General features: G+C 31.8%; 2 protein-coding genes across 2 annotated transcripts in view; both read right to left on the bottom strand.

Moving 5' to 3' along the window:
• tei (irregular chiasm C-roughest protein teiresias) overlaps positions 1–15,568 on the bottom strand; it is a 508,251-nt gene that overhangs the window by 35,237 nt on the left and 457,446 nt on the right. The window lies entirely within an intron of this gene.
• LOC141456201 (probable salivary secreted peptide) lies at positions 10,040–11,778 on the bottom strand. Its single transcript, XM_074131951.1, has 2 exons — positions 11,604–11,778; positions 10,040–10,813 (listed from the first exon to the last, which is right to left on the bottom strand). Exons 1-2 carry the CDS (start codon positions 11,714–11,716, stop codon positions 10,546–10,548), a joined length of 381 nt encoding a protein of 126 aa, XP_073988052.1. The 5' UTR covers positions 11,717–11,778; the 3' UTR covers positions 10,040–10,545.

The following is a 15,568-nucleotide window of genomic DNA, read 5'->3' as shown; positions in this document are numbered from 1 at the left end:
CAAATTATTGTGGCGTATTTTAACTTAATGTAAAATTAAATTGCTAATTATAATTTTAAGGGGTACTTTCGAAAAATATTATCTTGGCCACTTTTAAGAGTAAGAGACTTTTTATCTCTAATATTCTGTTATAATAGATATTAAAAAGTTATAGCATATTTTCAGAAAATTAATTGGTGTTGGTCTTTTCTGTTAACCATAGTCTTACCTCCACTCAAACCCACCAAGACGGGCTGGTATTAAGGAGGTGGTGGGAATCCACTGTACATCTGCATAACGCCGACTTAGCAGCTAGAGGAAAGGAAGATGTTCAATTATAATTATAATTGATAAAGTTATAATATAGGAAGCAGCCTCATTACCTAACCTCTTATCTTTTAGGCACACACACTAAATTAAAACGACAAGACGGTCTGTTACTAGCGGTGCTGCCACGGTTTTGCTCTCTCACTTTCTCTCCCTCGGATATCCCATTAAGGAAATTTGCTATCCCTCTCAGCCGTATTCTTAAGGTTTCTCATAACTAGTACAGAATCTCCCTATTAAGTTAAAACTTCTCCTAAATTGACTAACCACATCTACTAATGTACTTTCAAAGTCCAAAAATTATGAAAGAAAGGAAAGAGAGAGAAAACACCAAATGTTACGAATGTTTCTTTTTTTGGCATTGGCTTCCGCCATACAGCCAGCATCGTCTAGGTGCTTATCACTAGAATATCACTCACTCTCCATTCTTACCTACAAATACATTCGCTTCACACATTCATCATTCTACTATATACCGCTATTTACATAAACTACTGCTAATGGATGGAGCAGCACTCTGTGCTCCTGCCATCCTTCTCGCTTAACCAAAATTAAAATCACGTAATCCTTCTCTAAGCATTTTGTTCCATTCATTCTAATTCGGCTATAGCTTCTAAATACATTCATATTTCATTGCTAGCTCTGCTATCGACTTAAGCACATAACTGTTGGTGGAGAATATAATGTCTTCGTAGCGAAATGGTGCATCTAAATACCTGTATATATCGTCAAACATTCGTTTCCTTTCTACCACATAACGTGGACATATCATTATTACATGTTTGAAATCTTCCTCCTCATTGCAATCTACGCAAAGAGGAGAGGACCTTTTGTTGATCCTGTGTAGATACGATCCGCACACCGCGTGGTTCGCTCTCAGCCTGCTTATTGTCGTAACAACCCATTTATTAGTGACAGTTCCCTTAAACCATGGTTGTCTAGGTAACTGATCTGCCATAGTTTTATAGAATCTACCTTTATCACCATTATTGTAATTTGTCTGCCATTTTTGTAGTGCTGCTTTTGCAATTATACTCTTGATATCGGTGTGAGGTAATTTATAATTAGCCATTTCCCCACTATTGGTGGCTTCCCTTGCAAGTGTATCAACAATTTTATTCTCTTTTATACCACAATGACCTCTTACCCACAAAAAATTAATGCAGACTCCCTTCTCTTTAAAAATGGCAATAGTTTCTACAATCTCTGCGATAATGTGATTCATTCCTGCAGACTGGTTGTGTATATGTGATAATTTACACAACGCACTCTGGCTGTCACTAATAATGGTATATTTTTTCTCCGACAACGAATGAATATATTTTAAAGCTGTTAAAATAGCAATTAGCTCCGCTGTATAGATGGACGCCTCATCTTCTAATTTAATTATCGTAAAATAGTTCCGAACCGGATCATACACAGCACTTCCGACTTTATTATTGATTTTGGACCCATCTGTAAATAAACGATATGAGCCCGGATAATGGGAAGAAATGTAATCTTCGAAGGCCGCAGTTCTCATCTTTTCCGGTACCTTTATCAAGTCGAAGGAAGTGTTAACACTTAATTCGCTCAATAAATGACGAAATCACGAATGTTTCTTCATTTTTATATTATTTTATTAATCAGGAAGACTGTTTAAGGGCTGGTAAAATTGTCCAAAAATTTATTTTTACGGATATTAGCACAATTTAAGTAGTAATCAGTGAAATTTACTGCAAATTGATTGTAACGTTTGAAAAAACTCGAATTCTTTAGATGGGAAAAAACACAAGTACATACACTGGGCCAAAAAAGTCTGTGAACACTAACCTAAATTTTATTACTTTTATTATTATCTTATTAGAAACTTCTTTTATTTTCAAATGAAATATACTATTCGATAGAGAGAAACCAGAGTTTTTCATTTTATATTCAATCTTTTATTTTTGTTCAGCAGGAATATCACAATTAAATGTTTAACAAAACAACACCCCAAACGAATGCAAAAAAAGTCTGTGAACAGCTGTATAAATATGTAAAAACATTAAGATAACAAACAGAAAAACGATTGAATAAAGTTTCAAAGTTCTCTATTGTATTGTAGAAACCACTACAGTCAGTTTTGTGAATAAATAATCTAATTAGTACATATTTAACCACTAATATGGAAGTTCCCAGACCAATTCGAGAACTTATTGTGACGTTGCGAAATGAAAGAAAAAGTATTCGAGAAATAGGGAAGATAGTTCAAAAAAACCCTTCAACGGTGCATAATATAATTAAAAAGTACGGAAATGTGATTAGTAGGCCACGCAGTGGACGGCCACCAAAACTTAATTCCTTTCATAAACTGCAAATTCTGAAGTCTGTTCGAGAAGAACCCAGAACAAGCGCTCAAAAAATCAGTCAAGAATTATCAAGTGGTTATGTGTAAGCGTAACACCAGATACAATTAGAAATAAATTACATGAATACGATTATTGCGGTCGAGTCCCGAGGAAAAAACCTTTAATCAATAAAATAAATAGTAACCGCCGATTGGATTTCGCGAAAGAATATGTTTCTAAGCCTTCTAGTTTCTGGGAAACCGTAATCTTTTCAGATGAGTCGAAATTCAATGTATGTGGGTCTGATTGACGACAAAAAGTGTGGCAAAAAAGAAATGAAGCTATGAAAATGAAAAATATGAAGCCTACTTTTAAGCATGGGGGAGGCAACATTCTGGTGTGGGGTGCATGAGTGCTAAAGGAGTGGGCAAGTTAGATCTAATTAATGGTATGATGGACCAATATGTGTATGTGGATATATTAAGACGCAATTTAAAAGAAAATTCAAAAAAATTAGGGTTGGAGGGAACGTTTGTCTTCCAACAAGACAATGACCCGAAACATACCGCACCAAAAACTCGGGAATGGCTTTTAAATAATACACTCTGGCGCCTAAACACCCCTCCACAAATGCCAGACCTTAACCCAATAGAACATTTGTGGGATGAAATCAGCCGCGAAATAAATAAACGAGGAATAAGAAACCGTGAACAACTAAAAAACGCTATTTTAGAAGAGTGGGATAAAATTCCAACATTGACGACCACAAAATTATTAGGATCGATGAAAGCTCGTTTGTTGGAAGTGATTAGGAACATAGGAGGTCCTACAAGTTTTTAAAATTTATAATTCACGTACAATGTGTAACAATGATTTATTTCTGCAAAGTGTTCACAGACTTTTTTTGCATTCGTTTGGGGTGTTGTTTTGTTGAACATTTAATTGTGATATTCCTGCTGAACAAAAATAAAAGATTGAATATAAAATGAAAAACTCTGGTTTCTCTCTATCGAATAGTATATTTCATTTGAAAATAAAAGAAGTTTCTAATAAGATAATAATAAAAGTAATAAAATTTAGGTTAGTGTTCACAGACTTTTTTGGCCCAGGTATATTATTAAAACTAACCTCAATGCTTTGTGTCCAAACATGATTTTATTTTAAGACTAGCTCAGATATTCCTCCTTTTTATTTATTTATTTACGGTTTTAATTTAATATTCTCTGGTCTAAAAGAGGTGTTTTTTTTCGTTGATATTTCTAGATCTGAAAATGATTTCACGGCTTCATTAGTTGTAAAAACAAATAATAATAAATAAATAAATATTAATTAAAGCGGGAAATTCTCTTCAAAACAGGTAGGAAGAATTGTGTGACACTAATTTTTCTTAGCATGCTGCCTTTTAACACTCAAACGAAGGCATAAGAGATAATGGATGAGGATCTAAATGGTTAGGAACTTCTATACTAACTCAGTTGTTCCTGGAACTTTCACATATTAATTGTTTGTCACAACGATTGGGACAAGTTTCTGCTTGTATGCTCTAAATTCGTCAACACCGTACATGCCAAAGCGAGTTGAGGGAAGAACGCTGTTTCATGAGTCGACCGATTAATGATGTATGCTTCAATCGTAACTAATAGCACACCAGACAGATTGAGGGTCAAGCTGTCTGTCCCCCCAGAATAGTCTGCCGCAACTGCCGCGAGATAGCGTACAGCACTCACAGTTATGGCGGTGGTGACTCCCGCTCCTTGTATAAACCTCTCAATAAACTTCCACGAACATTAAATAAATTAAAATAATTGAATTTTTTGTTAACCGTAAATTATAGTCGGTAAAATTTAGCACAAATTGAAAAAGAAAGATCCTCCGATTATTTTTTTTTAATTTCTTAAAATTTATTTTATTATAAATACAAGTTTGGTGACTATTTACTGAGTGAATGTGATTGTTATCTACGTGCCTGTAACAGAATCCCTTACAACCATTTGGCCCGACCATACAATCCCTAATTGCGGCACCAGCGTAACCGCTAAGTAAGTCTAGAGTCACTAATTTTCCCTTTCCCAAGGCGCTCTGCTCACATCTCTCCTTTCACACGTGTCACTCTGATTCCTCTCAAACTTTGTACCTCCACCAACCACAGCAATCAATTTAACCACAGCTAGCTTTACTATGTATCGTACTATTACTAATCATACTAATAATTAATTCTATAACTGTCTTTACGTCACAACTAAAACATTGATCAACACAGGGAACATCAAAAAAAGATCTTACTCTAAGCGTGACTCAATGACCGACAGTAATAACTCGCTCGTCGAAAAGTGTAATAAGCTAACAATTGCGCATGAGGCGATTAGAACGTTGTTGCACTTTGGAGTGGATAAAAGATACAACTGACTTCATAACAAGGCTTCTTAAAATTTCTGACCTTAATTATTCAGTCAGTATGATTTGCATTTGCCAGATGTCCATAAGTTACGCATCTAAGTCACACTATCACTAAAATTAACTTACAATTTTCTTGGTTGACTCGCAGCGCAAGAATAAAAAAAAAATGATGTGGTTTAAGAAAACTACTAGTACGGTATCCATTGGAAATTAATAACTGCAGTATCATGTTAGTGAGGAGCGTTCGAACTTGGAACCGATCATATTTTCTGGTCAAGCATGGAAGATAAAACATCTTTATTTCTCACTTGGTTTTACACAAGGCTCCAAAGTGTCTCTGTACCAGAGCTACGAGTAGTCTATCTTTCGGGAATAAAAAAAAAACTTTAAATAACAATTTCTTACGATTAAGTTAAATTCTCTAGGAGCCATTCAACTGTTATTTCTTCTTAACCTGAAACTCGTGCTCGTCTCTTTCTTTAGATTTTGAACAAGAAATGCAAAGTGTCGAGACAGTAATTAAAGGATAAAAAACAGTCCTACCAGCCAAGTGCTCACTATTTCAGAAGATTATTAATAACTTTTATATTACACAAAAACTTTAATATTTTATATACTGTTAGGAGCATAAGAAAAGTAAGTAAATTTATGGCATTCTCCAAGATTACATCTACATTAATACAGCCTACAGATAAAAGTAGTTTTTGCTTTCACATTCGCAATATATATTTCGCCAACGAAAATAGCTTAACCGTTCCTTGTAGCTGGAATATAGTGATATCGACCTAGCTCTCTGGACAGTTTCCAACAAATATCATATGATATATATATATGTATATATAGTGTCCAAGTTTAATGAGGTAACTACATCTTTTATATATTGCTTTTTACACAAATAATAATTTTGTAAATAATGTTTTGATGCAGCTGAATATAAGAATAATATCTGCAAGAATAATATCCTATGGCAGTTAGTGGAGAATAGATCCTCTCTCGCAGCGATAGAACATTTTTCTATCTTTTTTACCTTCTCTTCCCCTGTAAGATTGGCCTGATTTTCAATTTTAAGTATTCTTCCGCAACATAAGTTTTAATGATAAAATAAAAACATAAAAAATAAAATATTGTATCTGTTAAATTCCGCCTAGTTATTCATACTTGAATACACAGACAATTGTATAATATATAATTTAAATTTGTCACGCGCAGCTGCGCATAACCGCGCCTTTATCTTTTTATTGATTTTTAAGCGTTGAACACACTTTGGGATAATCGAAATGATTGTTTTATATAAAGAAAAGTGGAATTATACAAACATATTTTACTATTCAGTTGAACATTACTACCACAATAATATGAACGCAAAGGCATCAAAAGATTGACCGACCACTTTTTAAAAAATCACAGTAGCAATCACTGGGTCTACGTAAGAACGCATTTTTTTTTTTTTTTTTTGTTTAAAGAAAAGATAACTATCACCTTGTAGCGAGATTTCCTGACTACATCAAATTGGACGCAACTTCTTAATGCGTGAATTTCCATCTGGAAGATGATGAGAAGTTTTTCACTGGTTTATAAGCCCTCCTGGTCCAAATGCAATAGCCTCAAGCCTTCGGTGGTCATCCATATACCACATTCGTGCTCTTCAATGCTAGAAAAGTTAGATTCACTTCTTCGCTCCATTCTGGTAGTCAGCCTTAAAGAAGGTTTCTAAGAAATCCATTCACGTTGTCTCTAGAAAACTGCAGGGAGGCAGAAAACAGGTGTGGCTACTCCTTGGAGCCCTTATACCACTCTTTGCAATGAGGATGACTCCTTTAGACCACCTTTGGTCCACCAGGTAGAGAGGTTTAGAACGGGGATAATCTCAATCCTGGAATTGATTGGGCCAATGCTCATTGGATTAGAAGTAAAAAAAAAAGTAATTAAGTTCCAAATTTTAACTTTCTCTAAAGTAAAACAGATATTGAATAGAGTTTGACGTTACTCCCCAAACCAAGAAAGCTACTAAACAATGTACCCTGAAAATACGTTTCAAATACAAGTGAAAGAAAAGCTTTTCAGCTTTTTGGTTTATTATACTAAACGATTTATGTGATCATGTAAATTTATGTTGTAATAATTGTATAATGTTAAAAAAACTTTGATGAAACAGATCGTTCGTGATACCATATAAAATATTCAATATTTTCAGACAATGTTGATATAGTATCTTAGAAGACCGAAATTTTCAGCAGTAAATATGTAAAATAACTACAGATAAATAATAAAAAAAAGTTAATTGAAAATTTGAGACTTGGTTTGGTCTCTTAATGCACTTAATGCTGATAGATAACATTTAATTAGAATTTTATGTATGCGCGTTGACCTTGTGACCCTAAAAATATTTGGTGAATACTGATGTTTCATTGTCAAATGTTAGAAAGCGGATAATCTACAACGAACTAGATTTATCTATTTTTGCCCTTCTAAAATTAATTTGCTATATACAGACTCAAAATTGTTGGAAAGTATTATAAGAATTGTTTATTAAGGTTTTCTTTTATCCTCAACTGAACAGCTAGGTTTAAGATAGTGTAATTGGAATTAATTTCCATTATATATGTTTTTGTTCGCTGCCGGCCATAAGTAAAAACTTTATAATTTTATCAAGGTTTTATATTTCAATTTAACCGTATCGTCGTGCTTCTTTTGTATATCCACAAATCCTATAAAGCTGAAACATAGTATTATATACATTGACGCAATTAGAATCATTCATTTGAAACACAGAAAAACCGAGTTATGCATATTTTTTGTGATTCTAGTGTTGGTGCTTTCTCAGCAGACGATTGCTATTTCTAAAGTTCTGTATGACAACAATGATTCAGTTACTAACTATCTTCTTCACCATTATAAAACATAACAGTAAAATGATACTTGAACATAATGGTAATGTTAGCTAAATGAACTATTCCAGAACCAAGAAAAAACAGTTTTATCGAGAAAAAATTAAAACAGAAGGGTTAGTACTACTTTAATGACAAAGAGTAAGAAAGATTGTTGACAATTTCAATCATAATATTTTTATTTGTGCCAAGCTTTCGACCTAGGGACTAGGTCATCTTCAGGGCTGTGGATCATATAGTCAGAAACAGATTACAATTAATGTAAAATGTCGACAAACTCACGAAATTGTCCTTTGAGAAAAAAAAATTATGTTGAGACTAATTTTAATAAAATAAAACTACAATTTAGTTACTAATTAGTAATGCGAAACTATGAGTTAGTAAAGATATTAAAGTAATAATTTACGCACCAAAAAAATATAAGAGGTGTAATGTAAAAAATAAAATGTTACAAAAATTAATAAAACAATTATAATGTAATAATAATAAATGGATTGGTTTTAACAATGTTTGATTAGTGATGAAATTAATAATTAATAAAAACAAAGTGCTCATTGATAAGTGTTCAACGAAATTTTCTTTTAATTTAGTCGTGAATCATTATTGTGTAAACAGTTCCAGTAAAGTTTCATTAAAGTGTTTGTGGTTAATTTATGACCTCAACAAATTGTGTAGACGGATAAAACAAATCTGGCGAGGCGAACTCAAACTAATTTCTCCTATTGAGGTTCTTAACTTAGACGGCAAATTTGCTTTAGACTCGAATCTTTGTATTAGGCCACTGCTACTAAAAATGCCTAAAGTGACAGACACACTGCTTTTAACAATTCTTCCACTAAATTAATGTTTTTTTAATACACAGCAAAAAAAAATAAAAGGGCCACTGGAAGAAGCCCACAGTACAACCTGTTTAGAAGAATAAGGCTGACAACACTTTGTTATTAGTGCAGAGAAATAATATGTGAAATAATCACATATTTAATACTTGGAATAATTCCTCAAACAAATTGACAATTCTATTGCCTATTTTTTAACCTCTCTCTATATATATATAAATGAAGAATTATACTACAGTTGGATTTGTATGTTTAATTAAACTAAAGATGAGTTTATTGAGTTGTACTTATTTTCTTCGGTTGAGCAGATTTAATTTTAATGAGTGTTTCTACAATACTTCATTTTGCAGAAATAGTTATCTACTGCAACTTATAAAAATAATGTCGAATGAGAATGTACTTTAAATTGCACAGTTTATGGAAATACATATATTCAGCTGCTCAATTTTATTCACAAATGAATACCTTTAAATTTAAACTATTTGTTATGAAATTCATTTATTTCTTGTAAATAATTTAAATTTAATTGCCTTCAAAGGGTTAATACGAATTTAATTTATTTTATTTAATTAATTTTATGAAGGTTTTGTTCCACTTTATTTCGATTGTTCATTTTTCCTGGTACTAATTTATGTTATTTTCTATTCTTTAAGTCTGTATTGATTTATTTTATTTTTGTTTTACTTTTGTATTCGTTTTACAAAGACTTATTTTATTTTATGAATATTTTCTGTTTGTTTGAAAGCCAACTGCCTACAATAAAAGTAAACTGTTCTATCAAATAAAAACTAGCCATACGTTGTATTCGAACTGAGGATCTCTCACTTACAAAGCCACTGAAATTCTGGAATATGTGCAGTGCCTGTGTCATTATGTAGCGGAGGTTTGGACACTTATATAACAGTTCGAAAAATAATGTTAATAGCTAGAGCAATGTCCCGAATTGTGCCAAAAAATTTCCAGAAGAGACAAAAAGCAAAGCAAATTAAGGAAAGAAACAATGTTAGAAGGTGTGGGAAAAATTATTTTGAAGAGGAAATGGAATTTGGTAAGCTACATAATAAGAACATCATGTGGAAGATGGACTAAGAAAATACTGGAGTGATATTTAAGAGACCGGAGAAAGACAGACTAACAGTTGAGACTCTGAATTCAGAAGGGTATTTGGGGGAGCAGTATGGACTCATTTGTATGAGTCCAATGGTATTTGGGACTCATTCATTCAAAATCGCAAGAAAGGGATACGAACGAATGAAATATACAAATAAGTATAGCTTTGCAAGGTGTAAACACAAGAAACTGATTTTCTCCAACATGAATCGGTTTTTATTTACTTACACTTTAAGGTTTTGTTAAATATTAATCTCACATTTTTTTTAAAATTATAAACTTTATTATATTCTGTAGATATTATGATTTTTTTTTTGTAAAAAAAATAGTTACTGATGATAAGTCACTTATTGTTTTTATTATATTTTTTAAAATGCTAGACACTCTACTTTTATTTTGTTTCTGAAAATGTAGGTGTGATAGTTAATTTGAAGCCAATTATTTGTTTATTTTTTCATAAAATTTATTTTCATAGAGCTCAACTTTTTCGTCTTAAAGTAAAAAAATAAAAAACTATAGTTGTATAACTGAAGTATGAATTATTGTACTATTCTAGTGCCACGGCTAAGCCGATTTGCTGTACTTACAAGAATTAAATATGAATTTTTGTAAAATTTAGCAATAAATGACAATCATAACAATTTAAAATTAATTTTTGATTTAAAATATAACAATACCATTTTAAATGTAAGTTAAAATTTAATAATTACGACCGTAAATAGTCAAAACGAAATTAAAGCCAAGCCCTTTTTGTGACTTGAAATGAATTGTCACATTGTTGTAGTTGACACCACCTTTGGTTATGTATGCATATCCTCCTTTGTCGTTTTTATCAAGATCAATAGCGTCGATCTCCGTAATTACTCTCTTTACACGGTGCTCCTTTTTGACTGGAAAGCTTACGTCTTCACTTACTGTTCCCCACGGTTTCCAATTAGATTTCGATACAGTCTTTTGGAATAGCAATCTATAAAAATTAAAGTGTTTATTTAAATTTTCTTTCTTAATAGAGATAGATATATATAATGAAGATTTTAAAGTTGTAGATTAGTTTATTTAGAGTTGACTGCGATGCAAAAGTACAAGTAAAAAAGTGTTATAAAACAGGCAAACTTTAGGTTTTATTAACTGCTTCCTATTTCATCCATTTCATCATTTTGGTTGAAGAAAGACTAAACATCTAAAGGAGCTAATGGCCAAATGAGAAAAAAATCTCGCTAGAGTGAATTTTCGAAGAGCCTAATACTTTTTACCATCCTGAGGTATAGTAGATCTTGGTCTAAACTTTGCGTTATGTAGCATTTGTAGCAAGATCAACAGCATCATAAAAAAAAAAAACAAAACGTTAATGTGGAATTGGAAAGAATTTACTGGAGTTTTCGGATAGCAAGTGACTGAGGAAAAACCAAAATCATGGTGAATCGAATGAGCCAAAACTTTGACAACTGAAAGTAGGCTACACTTAAGTATGTGGGCGTCAGTTGTCTTAAATATGGGAAGATACCTTCATGAGAGCCAGTATAGAATTTGCGGACAGAAAAGTAAGTAAAATTTAACGAGATTCACCCATAACTTTTCTTGTACTAAGGTTAATTCACTAAACATAGGTTGACACTTGTTTTTGATACATTTTAGAGATAAAACAGATCTTACAGAGGAATTGCTTTTGGGAAAAGAATATGTAAAAAAGTTAACTGAATGCAAATTACTAAAATTATTTAACCTATTAGTTTTATATAATAAACAAAAATACATACACATCATTAAATCCTCTTTTTCCAACCTTCAGGTCATGAGAACCATTGATTTTTCCATAAGTCACATATAAACATGTCACCAACAGTAAGGCTACTAGAGATATGTTCGCCATTTTTTTTTTCGTTCAACTAAAAAAAGAAACTTGCTTAACTGAGAAAACACAAAAGTGATGAAAACAATTTAACAACTTAATTAACGGATACTTTCTCGAACTTACCTTATATTTATTGCTAAAGTGATAATGGTAACTCTAATACACTCCCTATATATACTCAACTGAGTACATGAACATTTACTATCATCAGATGTCAAGAGTCCTTACATTTTAATGTTTACAATGTGATAACATTAATTAGAGATAATGGGGAAGTATTGAAGTATTGATTTGTCAGTTTTCTATTTTTACGTATTAAAACAGCAAGGTGTTAATTGAACATAAATGACCAATCATGGACGTAAAAACTTGAAAGAGATAATGCATAGAGATATTTATTATGACACATTCAAATTGCTTTCTCTATTGTTCTATTTCATAATCTTATTTACTATTGAAATTGGGTTTTGTTAGAAATACATTTAATTCTACTTACTGATTTAAAAAGAAAGACAAACGCATTTTTTTGTTCAAAAAATAATTCAACTAAAAGTGCTTTCCCATCCTGTATAACTAACCTTACCACCATCCAATCTCAGTGTATCACTTGATCATCTTCTTCCAAAAACCATTGGCCTTAGATTTACCACAGAAGACTCTAACTCGCTATCTGGAAATCCCCAACTAACTTATGATGGTCCCGTACTTTTTTTGGTAACTAATTCAAGTTAATCAAGCTAGTGTAATTTCACCAGCTTTTTTACTACTAATTTTAATTTTCTTTAACAATATGAATTTTAATTGCAGAAGATTTGTAAATAAACTACAGAGGCCACTGAGAAAAAAGTTCCAATATTTCAAATGTAAATTTTTTGTATTATTAAACAAAAATATTTATTTCAAAATTTTTGCCAGTAAACTAATTCGAATAAAGTGGAATCTACAAGGCTGTCAGTGTTATTATAATTACTGTCTTAGTAATTAATTACTTAGTTAATTTTAACCAATTATTTTTCTACAAAATAATTCCTCTTCTTTTCATTCATTTAAAACAATTTTACTTACATGACTTGATCATGGCTTTGCTAATGATCATTTAAAATAATTAGGCGACCTTTAAAATAATTTAGATTACCCATAATTATTAATAGAATGTCGTTTGATGTCTATCTCAGTTGCGGTTTTTAAGATGCAAGAAAATATATTTGGGAGAATGGGATGAGGCCGAACGCATTAAGATCACACTGCAAGTACTGCGAAATCCTCACTGTTGGCTCCGATCAGAAGTAATCATTGTAACTAATAAGAACCTGATGGATTTTTGAAATATAAAAAAAGGAATCGGTGTTTGATTTCTTGTTATATCATAACTATAATAGTGGTATTGTCAATAATAATAATATATGTTAAAGAACTATACAAAAATAGAAATATTTCGTGAGAGATATATGTATATTGTAGTCCCGCAAGGGCTTTTTTTTTTAGCTTACAGGGATAATTTCATTGGAGAACTTGACGTTGCTTACTATGTAACGTAGAATACATTACAATGAAGATATCTTCATGACAAGAAAAATAGTGCAACCAAGTGCATAAGAACCAATTGTAAGAGTAATATACTGGCCAGCCAACTGTGAGCGAGTAGCGACTAATCTGTCAGCATATGTACAGAAATGGTGGTTAACACTCTGTTTGTCACCAGCTTGTTAGGTAGAGCATGCAACATGTACAGCTAGGAAATGTTGGAACACAATTTGCTCTTCTTCTCTATTAACACTTCTTTTAGAAATAATTACATCTAGAGCTAAGTGATTGGTAATACTGTCGAATATCTTAAATTATTGAATCATCAGAAAAATTAAATAGGATTTTAGTAGAAAAGTAGAAAATGGCAGTTTCCATAGAAAAGTGGTAGTGTCTGGTTACCAGTTACCATAAATATCAAATCGCACACAGAGGAATTCCTATATTTGTAGCTACAACAATTTGTCAATTTGTATTAAATTCAAACGTAATTTTTATCTCAAAATCTCCTCACCATTAAAGACTAAAGCGAGAAATAATGCAAAAAGACTCTAGGTTATCTTATCACAATTATAAAACATCATTTTGTTATTTCATTTTTAATTAAATTTTTATTTCAAATTTACTTGATAAACTGGTGACACATATTAATGTAAATCATTATTTACAAAAAAAAAAAAATATCTGTCATTGGGAGTGTTCTTAAAATGTTCACAGCCTTAATTGACTTTTAAGTTAATTTATTTTCTTATTTCTTATTTTATTTCTTTTATTTTTTTATTTATAGTTGTTTTTGCGGATTCTGTTGAATACATTTCAATGATGTATTTGAAACTGATATAATTTCCAACTAAATAGGAATACTGTTGAGGTTGAGGTTTATATTTTGGTCTGACAACTGATACCCATTGACAAACCAAACAAGTACATGATTTGTAAATACATTTTATAATGTAAATATTAGTTCCATCTACGATTCCTGTATCATGATACACAACTTTTGCGGTATAATACGTTTCGACAGAGCGCTGATGTAAACCTCTTTGAACGTCATTCTCTCACTCACACAGTCTATTCAGTCCCGTTTCTATTCAGCCCACCTAGTTGATAAATATAATTGAAATAAAACACCTCTTTTTTTTAAAAAAAAAATTTATTAATATTTGTTTTACAAAAGAAAAAATAATTTAGCAAATATTGGGAGTTATTTTTCTGTGTAATTATTGCTGAAACGCGGTATGTAGCTCGAAGGCGTAAGAATGGCGATTACTGGGAAATAAACAAAATTTATTTAGAGTTAATCAGCATTTCAAAAGAATTGTAATGTGGATTATTGAACCTATTTGATATTTTCCCAATCTAAAGTTCCAGATCCAATTAAAAGTTTATCTAAATGAAACTTCTTTATTTCTTTTCAAAGGAAATAAAAAGTGAGTAATCGCCTATTTTTATAGGAGCTCAACCCCTAACAACTTAGGCGACATTTTATTTTGAACCAATAACATTTTTTAACAAATAAAACTAGCTGTGACTGTAACTGGAATCTTTCCGTTATGAGCACACGCCCCAAACATCATTCCAAACCGCATTTTCGATAGTGAAAAAAAGTAATTAAGAAATAAAAAGTAATGAATTTGACAGTTTTTGAAAGTGTTGTGAAGAGATGTTTAGCCGCGTGGGAAAGGCTACTAACGCGAAAAAAGAGAAGAATGTTCTGCCGTTAAAAAGGCACTGAAAGACCAGTAATTTGTGCTGGAAAAAGCCTGCTTTGTCGCTAAAGGGGTTGATGCTAGGAAATCGACTAAAAGTTACTAACGTCCAAAGAACTCCATGAAGGCGCTAGGACATTCTTCAGGAGTTTTCCACTAAAAAAAAACCATCAGCAAGTATCACCCCATTCAAAAAGTGATCTCTAGCTTATTTGGGTCTTAAAGCTCGGTAATTCGAAGCTATGAAGTAGTTTGATAATCGGCATTTCAAGAGACACGAAGCGCTTCAAACTACTAACTAATCTCTATGAAGAAAAAAACAAAAAACCAGGGGCTTCTAAATGACTATTTTTCGTCTAGCATTTGAGAATCTTTAATCAACTCTTAATATGTTATACCACTATAAATCGTTTGAATTAACAAAACGAAGCATGAATATTTAAGATTGACCACCAAAAACATTCGCTTCTCATGTTGCAGCATTTGCGGCTGTCGGAATTCTTAAAGGAGAGCTCACATGGCCATTTTGCTTTCTTGTTACATTGGTTTGCAATTATTTCAAGATGGGAATTAAAAATTATTCTTATTATTAAAGGATTAATTGAAAATGAAAAAGAGTAGTTAACATTTCAAGTTC

This window comes from Rhodnius prolixus, unplaced genomic scaffold (assembly GCF_049639745.1).
Source record: "Rhodnius prolixus isolate KJV_2025 unplaced genomic scaffold, Rpr scaffold_4, whole genome shotgun sequence".
NCBI classification, from domain to species: domain Eukaryota; kingdom Metazoa; phylum Arthropoda; class Insecta; order Hemiptera; family Reduviidae; genus Rhodnius; species Rhodnius prolixus.
This window is presented reverse-complemented; position numbering and strand designations above follow the sequence as displayed.

Coding starts and splice junctions, on each gene's coding strand:
- LOC141456201 (XM_074131951.1), bottom strand. CDS start 11,716: ATGGCGAACATATCTCTAGTAGCCTTACTGTTGGTGACATGTTTATAT. Junction 10,814..11,603: donor AAAAGAGGATTTAATGATGT/GTATGTATTTTT, acceptor TAATTTTTATAG/ATTGCTATTCCAAAAGACTG.